This window comes from Coptis chinensis, chromosome 8 (genome assembly GCF_015680905.1).
Source record: "Coptis chinensis isolate HL-2020 chromosome 8, ASM1568090v1, whole genome shotgun sequence".
Taxonomy (NCBI): Eukaryota; Viridiplantae; Streptophyta; class Magnoliopsida; order Ranunculales; family Ranunculaceae; genus Coptis; species Coptis chinensis.
Window position 1 is genome coordinate 28779086 of NC_141463.1, and position 12665 is coordinate 28791750.

At 38.8% G+C, this 12665-nt stretch overlaps 2 protein-coding genes across 2 annotated transcripts; one reads left to right on the forward strand and one right to left on the reverse strand.

Annotated features, from left to right (window-relative positions):
- Positions 1 to 347: 347 nt before the first annotated feature.
- On the forward strand, positions 348 to 10046 carry LOC147480955 (Tetratricopeptide repeat (TPR)-like superfamily protein). Its single transcript, XM_086576107.1, has 6 exons — positions 348 to 1933; positions 5658 to 5842; positions 5927 to 6097; positions 7994 to 8194; positions 8697 to 8948; positions 9395 to 10046. The coding sequence occupies exons 1-6, from the start codon at positions 430 to 432 to the stop codon at positions 9611 to 9613; spliced, it is 2532 nt and encodes an 843-aa protein (XP_086432233.1). The 5' UTR covers positions 348 to 429; the 3' UTR covers positions 9614 to 10046.
- A 1241-nt stretch (positions 10047 to 11287) lies between these two features.
- On the reverse strand, positions 11288 to 12642 carry LOC147480956 (peroxidase 5-like). Its single transcript, XM_086580746.1, has 2 exons — positions 12312 to 12642; positions 11288 to 12166 (listed from the first exon to the last, which is right to left on the reverse strand). The coding sequence occupies exons 1-2, from the start codon at positions 12522 to 12524 to the stop codon at positions 11390 to 11392; spliced, it is 990 nt and encodes a 329-aa protein (XP_086436872.1). The 5' UTR covers positions 12525 to 12642; the 3' UTR covers positions 11288 to 11389.
- Positions 12643 to 12665: the final 23 nt, after the last annotated feature.

Sequence of the window (12665 nt, forward strand, 5' to 3'; positions counted from 1 at the left end):
AACAAAGATACTTATTACAAAAATGCGTAATAATTTAAGAAAATCAACTTCATATAAAAACATTGAACTTTAGTCTTTTAAACTCATTAAATCTAAAGTCACACGGGTCTTTAATTTTCAACATTTAATCAATTCAAAAAAAAAAACTTGACTGGATCGCCTAGAGTCTGCCTAGCCCGCCTAATCGGTCTACCTAGACCCGCATAATCAGTCCACCGATTTTTTAAACGATTTGGACCTAGGCGAGTCGGTTGGGCCCCGCGTACTGCCTAGACCGATTTTTAGAACAGTGATCATCAGCAGGGCCGGGCCTATTTGTTTACTTTTTCTGGGCTATTGTCTGGGGATTTGTATAGCTTAATAGTTTCGGTTCATCAGATTTGGAATCCGATCTGACGTAGCCGCCGCCAGAGAGAGTTAGTTCTCGAAATGGAAAAAATTCCCGCAGAGTTTTACCCAACCGAACACGACTTGCTCTACGAAGAAGAAATCCTCCGCAACCCCTTCTCATTAAAGCTATGGTGGCGTTATTTAATAGCCCGAACCGGTTCCCCATTCAAAAAACGAGGCATCATCTACGAACGCGCGTTAAAAGCACTCCCGGGAAGTTACAAACTATGGTACGCCTACTTACGCGAACGTTTACAGCTCGTAAGAAACTTACCCATAACACATACACAGTACGACTCTTTGAATAATACTTTCGAACGTGCTTTAGTTACTATGCATAAAATGCCTAGGATTTGGGTAATGTATTTAACTAGTTTAACTCAACAAAGAGTGTTGACACGCGGTAGGAGAACCTTCGATAGGGCGTTGTGTGCGTTGCCTGTGACTCAGCATGATAGGATATGGGACTTGTATTTGGGGTTTGTTAGTTTGGGTGGTGTTCCGATCGAGACTAGTTTGAGAGTTTATAGAAGGTATTTGAAATTTGATCCTAGTCATATTGAGGAGTTTATTGAGTTTTTGTTGAATAGTAAGTTGTGGCAAGAAGGGGCCGAGAGGTTAGCCGGTGTTTTGAATGACGATAAGTTTTATTCTATTAAAGGGAAGACCAAACATCAGTTGTGGTTGGAGTTGTGTGATTTGTTGACTAGTCATTCTACGGAGGTTTCGGGGTTGAAAGTGGATGCGATTATTAGAGGTGGGATTAGGAAGTTTACCGATGAGGTTGGACGGTTGTGGACTTCTCTTGCGGATTATTATATAAGGAGAGGGTTGTTTGAGAAGGCTAGAGACGTGTTTGAGGAAGGGATGACGACTGTTGTTACTGTCAGGGATTTTAGTGTGGTGTTTGATGCGTATTCTAGATTTGAAGAGAGTACACTTGCTGCGAAAATGGAGACGATGGATTTGAGTGACGTGGAGGAAGTTGTTGTTGATGGGGATGATGGTACGGTTGTGGGGGAGGAAGATGGGCGTTTGGATTATAATCTATCTGTTGGTAAGTTTGCGAAGAAAATTCTTCATGGGTTTTGGTTGAATGATGACAATGATGTGGATTTGAGGCTGGCTAGATTAGAACATCTCATGGATAGAAGACCCGAGCTTGCAAATAGTGTACTTCTGCGGCAGAATCCTCATAATGTTGAACAGTGGCATAGGAGGGTGAAGCTTTTCGAGGGTAATCCAACTAGGCAAATTTTGACGTATACTGAGGCAGTCAGGACTGTTGACCCAATGAAAGCTGTTGGGAAGCCTCATACTCTGTGGGTTGCTTTTGCAAAGCTGTATGAGGATCACAAAGATGTTGCTAATGCCAGAGTGATTTTTGACAAGGCTGTCCAAGTTGGCTATAAAACAGTGGATAATTTGGCTAGTGTTTGGTGTGAATGGGCTGAAATGGAAGCAAGGAATTACAATTTCAAAGCCGCCTTGGAGTTACTGAAGCGCGCCACAGCAGAGCCTTCCGTTGAGGTTAAAAGAAGAGGTAAACATTACGATGCATTTCTTATTAAAACGTTTCTATTATTTGCCAATTCCACTGTGTTCAGGATTGCTTTGTTGACAACTTTCTTATTCCCCCACTCCTCTCTCAAATGCATCATTGTAGTTAGTTTTTCTTTTTTGGTCAATGCAATTAGTTAGTAGTTATGCAATTAGAATTATTTCATCACCCTTTGTTGCTTCATTCATTGCAGCAGACCACAATCTTGTTAAATGCCCTGCTAGTTTCCTTGTCTTCATTTATTACTAGCTTTCTGATTAGTCATTTACCAATAGTATTTGCTATGGTTAATTAGTTATTAAACATATTGATCTTAGTTTAAATAATTAGATTGTGTAAAAATGTTCATATGCAGCCTCCTTTTTATGTTTGTTTCAGTAGTCCACTCGTGCTGTCTTGTTGTTGCATTAGCTTTCATGTGAACTTGAGCCCTTGAGCTTTCTCATTAACTTTAATTTCTTCCTCATTATTTCTGTTGGAGTGATTTTAAATGACACTATTACCAATATGAGGGATTTAGATGACGACTAAATTATCTCTTCGTATGTAAGGATCCTGGAACTGAAGGCATGTCAAAGTTTCATGATATTGATGTGCAAGACAAAGCAATGTGTTATCTGCTTATAAGAGACCATAATCTCTGGTTTATCCACCTAGAGGCTAAGGTCTGTCTATAAGCAAGAACAGAGTCTATGCATATAAGAATGTTTGATAGGCAGAAGTGATAGGTTGGATCCACCTAGAGTAAGTAACTAAGGTCTGTTTACTTAATCATTCTCACTAGGTTGGTGATAGTGTTCTTTGTTGATGATTTTTCCTTCCCCAGCGCTGCTACTGTGGTTGGAGACAGTGTTAGGCCCTATGAACCAAACAACTTAATTCATCTTTGTTAGTAGTGTTGAGAATCATTAATTTTTGGTTGTGATGGATTAAGTTAGTTGAATCTTGATTCAGTTATTTTGTTTACGTATAGCTTACATATATAAGAATAGAAAATCGTAGGGTAAAGTGCTAGCAATTTTCCAAAGAGACTAGTTGGGTGGCAAAATAATGTTCCGAACTAAAAGAGGGTTTTTGGCCAAAAGTATCTAATCCAACAATTTCTGTTACTGTTACTCACTTATCACATCTGTTCACCTGTGTGTTGCATGAGGTTCTAACAAGAAGGTGACCCCCCAAAAAAAAAAAAATAATAAAAAAATCCCCGTGGACTCTTCTTCTCCAACCTTCATTTGAACCTGTCCAGGAGATCAGCATGATGTATTATATCAGCATCAACAATTCCACTCTTTTCATTTTTAAATAAGTTTAGTGCATAATACTTATTTTATTGATACAATGTAAGTCATGATCAATGCCTAGGAAGTTAGGTAGGGGTAATATTGCAAGATCAAGCATCCCAATCCTATTTACAAAGCAAGCCCCCCAAAAGAAAAGAAACGACCAACAACAACCAAAAATGTATAAAAAGAAGAGAACATAGCAGCCCAGAAAGAGCCACCAGGCTGACACAAATACCTTCCAATGCACCACTCTCCACCCAACCCTTTATCTGTTACCACCTAGTGATAGTCCTTCCTTCATCAACTTTTGTATTTACCAAGTCATCAATATCTTCCGTTATAAACCCACCCATCTCCTCCTCCACCTTGCGTTCGTCCATCTCATCCACGAGCTTCAATAAACTCCCTTTGTTCTTATCGACAATTCCATCTTTTTACTAAAGTCAAGCAACTACTCCTCTGCTTCACCTGTATCATTTGATCTTTGATCTTTGTCCTTGTTCAGTTGTTTTGTTCTTTTCTCCTGTGTTTCTCAGCTCGTTTCGCTCTTCATGGCCACTTCTCTGTTTTGAGTTCCACCATGTTGTTTTCCTCCCATTCGCCATCACTGCCGAAAACCTCTAGAACCTGCTTCCTCAACTTTCTACCTTTTGGTTCGTCGCCTATACCCCTCCAACCTCCGTTCTCCATCCTTCCTGATCTCTTCAGTTTTTGCTTTGTCAAGAAGCGCTTCCAACCGCTCGACTAAAGTTCTATTTTGCTTGTGCCAGTTCTAGATATATCCATCATTGTTCCTCGTCTTTCTTCCTATAGGGCTTAAAATCTTAAACCTTTTGCCTGGGCATGGTGCACAAACCCTATTGCTTGGGCTTGGTGCACAAACCCTATTGCTTGGGCTTGGTGCACAAACCCTATTGCTCGGGCTTGCTTTGGACTATGTTGCGCTACGAAGAATACCCATTTTATCTGACTAGTCCGGTTTGCTTTTTATGTGAACCTAGGCTTCTTTCGTATCATACTACTTTTATGAGTAAGGTTTATTGTCTTACTGAGCAAAAGAAAAAGGAAAAAAAGGGGAGTGTGGGGTGTGACCACATACATGGTCGGGACTCAGCAGTGGAATTCTGTTGCAACACAACTTATCAAGGCCTGTAAGTGGGTTGCTATGCAACTGTACGACTTGTTCATGTGTTGGCTCTTCCTGGGAGGGTGTAGTGGATGCTATGGAAAGCTTAAAAGGCATCCATGTTCAATGAAGTCCTGGCAACAGTTTTCATGACATAGATATCACTCTTGGATAGTGGCGGGCTATGTCAAAGGAATCTATGTAGGTAGTGGCTTAGGGAATGGGTTCAATGTTGTTTTATACTCATTGGTTGTTCTTTCCTTTCTATGTTGTTTCTTTCCTGCTTTGTTTGGGGTAGCCGTGTATTACTTGGCATGCAGACAAAATTTCTTATTCGCCAAAAATAATAATTGCAGTATAGACCAGGTCTCCTGATTTTAACTTGGTTTGAGTGTTCTATTCTGTGTCAGATGTTTGGCTTCTCAACATAGAAGGAACTTATCCTTTAAAAAAATGCAGGTTGTGGTGATCAATAAGTAAACTTAGTGAGGCTGAAAAAAGTACTATTTTTTTGGTAATCAAGCAACGAGGTTGTTATAGAAGTCCCCTACCCCCTTTTATTAAGTAAAATGAGTGATTACATTCTGACATATTTTTCCTGTTGCATTCTCAAATACAATTTTCTTAATGTCCTTAGCAAAGGAACTTGGGATGATCTCTACATAATTGATATTAGGAACATTAGAAGCTAGAGCATCTGCTAATCTGTTTGACTCCCTATATACATGAATAATGAAAAAAAGTAAAAAAACATGTAGCCTTGCAATCATTGTTCTGATCTCCTTCATCATGTAATTTGCCTGCCATGGAAGCTTCCCCTCATTTGAGATGAATGAAACCACATTGCTAGAGTCTATTCGCACCTGTAAGTTCCTCACTTGATGTGTCATAGCTAACTGAAGTCCTTTAAGTACTCCTTGTAACTCAATCAGTGCAATTGAGTTATATGAAGACCTTCCCTTTGCTGCTGCAACAACTGAACCTTCATGATCTCTTATAACAGCTGCCCATCCCTTAACTCACCATTAAGTGTACGATCTGTGTCAGCACATGTCCTTCATGAACTGGTTTGTTCCATACACATTGCTTGATGTCTGTTACCTCGGGCTGAACTTGAACATTCCAACTTTATTTGCATATGCTTAATCTTTTTAGTTCAGAAAACTGCATGTAGACACATGCTGAGCCAATAAAAAGGTAACCTTTCATTGGTATAAAGTTCTAAAGAGCAAATGGATTTACATACAACATCATGGAATATTTCTAAAATTCATATTTCCTTTGGTATTCTGTGCAGTTGCTGCTGATGGGAACGAGCCAGTGCAGATGAAGCTTTACAAGTCCTTAAGATTATGGGCTTTTTATGTAGATTTAGAGGAGGGTTTAGGAACATTGGAGTCAACTCGTGCTGTTTATGAACGGATACTTGACTTGAAGATTGCAACACCACAAGTTATAATCAATTATGCTTTGCTTCTGGAGGTATGTGTTTCCCTTTGGTATTTTACCATTTTTAATGGTTCTCAGTCGATTTAGAGCTAATTTTTATTTTTTGGTGTTTTGAAGGAAAATAAATACTTCGAGGATGCATTCAAGGTATATGAAAGGGGTGTCAAAATATTCAAATATCCCCATGTCAAGGATATCTGGGTAACATATTTGACAAAATTTGTCAAAAGATATGGGAAGACAAAGTTGGAGAGAGCCAGGGAGTTATTTCAGCATGCAGTTGAAACGGTTTGTAGCAGTCTCATCCTTTTAATTATTAAATTGTTAAGTCTTTATGCTCCTAGTTTGTAATTAGCGTCCAATGATCTGCATTTTCGAAACACTGTTTAACATTATACTGTTTATGCACACATTACAGACAGAGAGGCACCGCACACAGAGACTCAGGGTCTTAAAAAAGTAGCATGGACATTTCAAATATTTAAAGAAGTCCATGTCGGATCCACAGGCACATGGACATTCACGTCGGACGCTTCATATCCCGCATCAGACACTAACACTCATATCTGTGTTAGGGTGACTTAGGTTAAAACACAAGGTTTCCAACAAAAACCCACAAGTCTTTATGATAGTAATAATCTCCTCAAAAAGTACAAATATATAGTGCAATTATCATAATCTGCCAGTGAACACCCAAACTGCTTTTATAGGGAAAACCAAAACTCGAAAAGAACTTTTCAATACTTGAATAACAAAATCTGTAGTACCAAAATTAATTTGGATTCAGTAAGACTTAAGTCTGAATCAGAACCTCCTAGAAGGGCTCTTTTTTAAGATTTGAGCATCCATCGAATGAAAAGAGTTTGTTTGATGCACTAAGAACTCTAAAATTTCTATTGAAGTGAAATATAAAAGCATAATGAACATAGTGTTGAACTTCAAAAACTGCACTACCTAGTTGAAAACAGATCACCTAGTCAAGTTTGTCCGCAGAGAGACTACGAGAGTATAAAGAGAGAGAGAGTGTAAAGCAGAGGTGGCAATGGAAGGAGGAAAAGCAAGACAAAGGGACGAAGGTATATCATTTCACCCTCCGTAACTCATAATCTCGCTTCCCTCGTTGGATTATGACACATGAAGAATTGACAAGGTGAATGACGTGTTTATTGGGTCCACATGGAGGAGAGCGAGCTATATACAAGAGTCAAAAGAAATGTTGCAGGTTGTGGTTCTGTAAAAGCCACAAATAGAAGGGTAAGTGTATTGCTATTGGGAACCTGTTTTTTTACGTTATAAAAAATAATTTCCATTGGGAAAAATAAAACCTTACAACCCGACAACGTAGTTCTTAGCAGGAAAAGGAAGCTAAGGATAGCACCACCCACACTTCAAGTTACAAAAGAAAGTTAGAAAGAACCCAGTATACACCCCTCGACCAATTGTATACCATTTCTTTGACTTCCATCAATAAAGCTTCTGTATCCTTCTCTAGAATGACATTTCCTGTAAGAGTATTCCCAAGACTTTTCTAGGATAAATTTCTATGGCTACAAAAGAATGTAGGACTGAAGATTTACCAACTTGGCACGGTGACTTGGCCGATATAGCTCAGCCTGTTTATGCAGCAAGATGATTGAAGATACATAATTCTGTTTTAATTCATGAAGATAACTCAGGATTTTTTTTTTATTTAAAATTTTCTGGTGTTTTAGTACATATTTTTATTGCGGCTGGAACACTTATAGTTAATACAAGGATGGGGGACTGCCCAAAAGGGCCAGTAAGGGGTGAGCCATCAGCTTGTACAAATCTGAGAAGATATGTCTAAGGGATCTTGAATGCAGAAAAATTTACTCTTAAAATTTCCTCCAAAAAAAATGTCACCTGGAAGTAACACTGCAATCAATGAGGAGATGTAAAATTGCTTTCATCTAGAGAGATATTCATTCTCTGCGAGGGTACATTGTACTGAAAACCTGATTTTTGAGAGGATGGAGTCAAGCAAACAGATTTTTAGCTTAAGCTCTTGTGAGGATACATATTTTTTGTATTGACTTACATGATTAGTTGATAACTTTTCTTGTAATCCACTTTGTTTCTAGTGTATATACTTTGTCTGCTATTTAAATTGAATGTCTTTCAATGCTGAGACTCATTATTTCTTTTATCTGATATACCACTCAGACTCCTGCTGAAAATCTCAAGGTACTTTATTTGCAATATGCAAAGTTGGAGGAGGATTATGGTCTTGCGAAGCGTGCAATGAAGGTCTATGATCAGGCTGCAAAGACTGTTCCCGATAATGAGAAGATGAGCATGTATGAAATTTACATTGCTCGTGCTGCTGAGATCTTTGGTGTCCCCAAAACAAGAGAGATCTATGAGGTAATGTCTATTCACTTCTCCCTTATTTAGTTAATGCAGACATCTTCATATATCTTCTTTGAATATTTTGCTAATATTCTGGATGTCCAAAAATGTAAACAAGCTTCAATTTTTTCTTGAGCCTTGTCATGTAGGTACTTTGTGACACAAATTTCCTAGTTCCATAAAACAAACCTGATAAATATTCATGAAATTTGTAAAGCATTGCCTTTCCTCATTCATATCATATTGCTGTGTTGGGATTTCGCCAATTGCCCAAGATTCAAAACAGCTCCGTTCCCCACAACAAACCCCCCGTGGTAGTTTTCAGCTTTTCATATTGCATTGGGCTTTGGCCCATGGCCGAAGCTTCTCAGATATGCTGATCTGTTTCTTTATACGAAATCATGTTTGCTTCTTTCTTGCATGTGGCTGGTGCATTATGGTGTGGGTGTCAGTCTTTTGGTATGACATTTTTTATCTTGCTAACTGCGGCTAATAGTGTTTTTTGTATTTCTTACAGCAAGCAATTGAATCTGGGCTGCCGGATAAAGATGTTAAAGTTATGTGCATGAAGTATGCAGAACTGGAGAAGAGCTTGGGAGAGATTGATCGAGCTCGAGCAATATATAATTTCTCGTCTCAATATGCTGATCCAAGGTCTGATGCTGATTTTTGGACTAAGTGGCATGACTTTGAGGTGCAGCATGGTAACGAGGACACGTTTAGGGAGATGCTCCGGATGAAGCGCAGTGTGTCTGCTAGCTACAGCCAGGTTTGTTTATACTCCATTTGGATCTGTAATGTATACGAAACAGAAATTTGCTACGATGATTTAATTGGTAAGCATATCCTTGTTAGCGTCGTGGCATAATAGATTCGATCTCATCGTAAAAGAATAGGACCAGATTATCCACCTCGGATGATAATGAACACTATTGGATGGTCCCAACTCCCATCCATCTTAATCCTTTTCATTTTTATCCAATCACTAAAATACATTTCCCGACAGCATAGTGAGTAGAAATGGATGTTATGACAATCTTTCTCATGACACCTTTCTCCTGAATTGCTCCAGTAATATGTTTAGGGTGGATCAGATCAACCATTATGTTTGATTCTGACTACATAGGTTTTTAAATCAGTGTAAAGGCATCTTCTTTGTCAGTATGCTGATTCCAGACTAACCTTCTTTTCCTCACTGTTTTCATCTTCTTGCAGACACATTTTATTCTCCCGGAGTATCTGATGCAAAAAGACCAGAAATTGAACCTGGAAGAAACTGTGGACACTCTGAAGCGTGCTGGGGTTCCCGAAGACGAAATGGCAGCTCTAGAAAGGCAATTTGCTCCAGAATCCAATAACACAGCATCCAAAGATGGCAGTAGAAAACTAGGGTTTGTGAGTGCTGGAGTGGAATCTCAAACGGGGGTGATATGAACACCGGATGGTGGAAGGAAAGTTACAGCCAATGTTGAAGACATTGATTTGCCTGAAGGTAGTGATGGCGAGGATGATGACAAAATTGAAATTGCGCACAAAGATGTTCCTGCTGCGGTGTTTGGCGACTTGGCGAACAAGGTGGAAGAAAACAACAAGGATGGAGATGAAGAAACTGATAGTAAGCTTGGTGCCCTTGAAAGAATCAAGAGGCAGAGACAGGGTTAGTTTGTCTATAATGCGAGTGTTACTGCAAATTTTGGCATTATCTTGCTGAACTACTTGGTCTCTGTCACTGATATGTTTGTATTTCATGGTCAGAGTATGTTTTCTCCTGTATATTAAGAACTTTGTCTTGTACATGATCTTGCAGCATTTCAGTTGTTTTCTGATTTAAAAAGATTGTCATACTGATTGACCATTGCTTTACGCCTTTACTGAGCTTCTTGTATTTCGTTACATAGCTGAAGGAGTTGATATCCGCTTCTATGTATCAACCATCGGGGGTTTGTAATTTTTTATATGCACGGTGAAATGCCACAGCACCTTCGCGTCTTTTGTTTGCTAAGAAAAGGGTCTCCCCGTAATAGCATTTGCAATGCAAGTCAAAATAATCTTCCCCTTATTCACCTCTACGTAGGCACTTATTCCCCCTCATTTTACCAAAACAGTGAAAAGCAAAATCCTCTCCTAGTCACTTCCATGTAGGCATTTATTCTCCCTCATTTTACCAAAACGGTGAAAAGTTAGGTGAAGCTGTGCAATGCAAAAGTGAAAAAAAAATCTCGGACAGGATGTTAGATTATGTCTGGAGGCTTTTTGATCGAGACGGAATGTAACATCTCGTCTGATATTTTGCCTGAAGTTAAAAAAAATCGAAAAAAACACGCGAGACGGAATGAAACATTCCATCCAAAAAAAAAAAAAATCGAAAAAAACACACGAGACAGAATCCAACATCTCGTCCGAAATTAACAAGTCAGCCACTATCTCGGTGGAAGGTTTCACTTTGATTTCAACTGGGGAAAATAATCACCAGTTTTTCACCTCTGCATTGCTCACCCTTTTTTCAACAAAACTGGTGACTCCCAAACCCCCCTTATCCACCTGCATTGCAAATGCTCTAACAATTTACTTCTTCGGCTTATTCAAAATTTCAAAGAGGTATGGTCGTATAGACGTATACATGTAGAGCTCCTTTTAGTTGAAAATGCGAAGTCTTGCTGGCACTTATATTGCATCTTTGCTTTACCAAATAATAATAAGAAGGGTTTGGACCCGGGATCTATTATAATAATAAGAAGGGTTTAGAGTTTTCCATCTTTTCCACAATTGTATTATATTTTAGCCAGAGGAAGTTTCATTCTGTTTAGGTAAGTGTTATACACTTACACTAAATTAGTTTGGATGTTAAATCAATTTTCTCTTGAAAAATAAATAAAAAGGGACAACAAATGTGTCACATCACACGTGCTTAGGTAGGTGCAACCTTTGTTTGGGTACAAAAACTAAAAGTGGCTGTTGAAATTACAATTGTTTCGACTTTCTATAGGGAACCAAGCTTGTAAGGACTAAGGATTTAATAACTGCATATATATATATATATATATATATATATATATATATATATATATATATATAACAGTCTTCTGAGATCACACTAGTACTTTACACTTATATATTGAAAAAGAAAAAAGTTGTATAAAAGAATGAAATAATCAAAAGAGTATTCACTGTTGTATGCCGGTAATTAATGGCACAGAGAAACCTAGCTAGCTAGTTGACAACCATGCAGCTCTTCCTAATCTCCCCTTCTGTGCCTGTGACAACATCAATGGTCCCCATGTGTACCATGGCCGACGCAAACTTGGCAGCCCATGCTGAGGGACGTAGCATATTGTTCCTCACCATCCCTCTTGTTGAAGGACTGGAAAAGAGTGTATGGTCTGAAGTCAATAAACCTCGGTGTTTTTTCAATTCCTTGTAGTACGAGTTATCCAATCTGTAAGGAGTTGCAGCATCAAGTGGCAGTGTGGGATCACGGCTGTCACCATTGCTTGAAGGTGGAGGACACCTAGTTTTCAAAAAAGCTGCGTACTTACGATCCATTGAAGGGTCTTGTGGATGGGTAGAGTTGAAAGAATAAAGACGGTCAGAGAAGGATGAGCAATGAGAAACTCCAATTGAGTGTGCACCAGATAGTGTTACCATCTCGTCAAGAGATAAACCTTTCCTGGCAAAGCTGTTTTCAATCTGCTTAGCATTGAAGGATGGCGGTGGAATGTTTTGTGTAACTTCGTCATTTAGAGAAATGCGCCCATCACGTCGTCCAGCAGGGACAGCATAGTTTATTCCCCCAACTTTATAGGCACTGTCGCGAGCAGCAAATGCAATGATATCTGAGCAGGAAACAACCTGTGGACACTTTGCTTCAAGTTGAGCCTTAGCCTCATCAATCACTTCAAAGCCTCGTAAGCTTGGATTGTTTGCAGGATGGTCTTTCTCTGATGAACTTCCAGGTGTTGAATCAAGTAGCACCGATGCATCACACCCCTGGAAAACAAAAGAAACATAAAAAAACTTTAGTGCTAGTACCAAATCGATCAATGCCTTCTTACACTAGGTTTGAAGGATTATTGGAAGCTAAAACAAATTAAAAGTGCATTAAGTGCACTAAGTACATAATGAATAAACGCACCCTAACAAAACAATCGTGGAAATGCATTCTGATCAAGCCAGCAGCTATTCCCGGATTCCTGGATACATATTTGTTTACAGCACTTCTCACAATTGACTCAGCGGATGGGCATGTTGATTTATAGAAACCAACTTTAAGAGATGATGATGAGGCCAATGCCATCATAGAGACGGCAAGAGTGAAAACTATGTAAATGATCAATGTATTCTTCATTGTAACAATAAAACAATAAAGTTGAAGTATTCAAGATAACAGATGTTGAAGGAGATGGATTTTTTTTAACTGCTGTTAGATTTGAGAAGGTCTTTGAGCCCCGAAATGAGATGAAGAGTTCATGTTGTTCAGATGAGTATT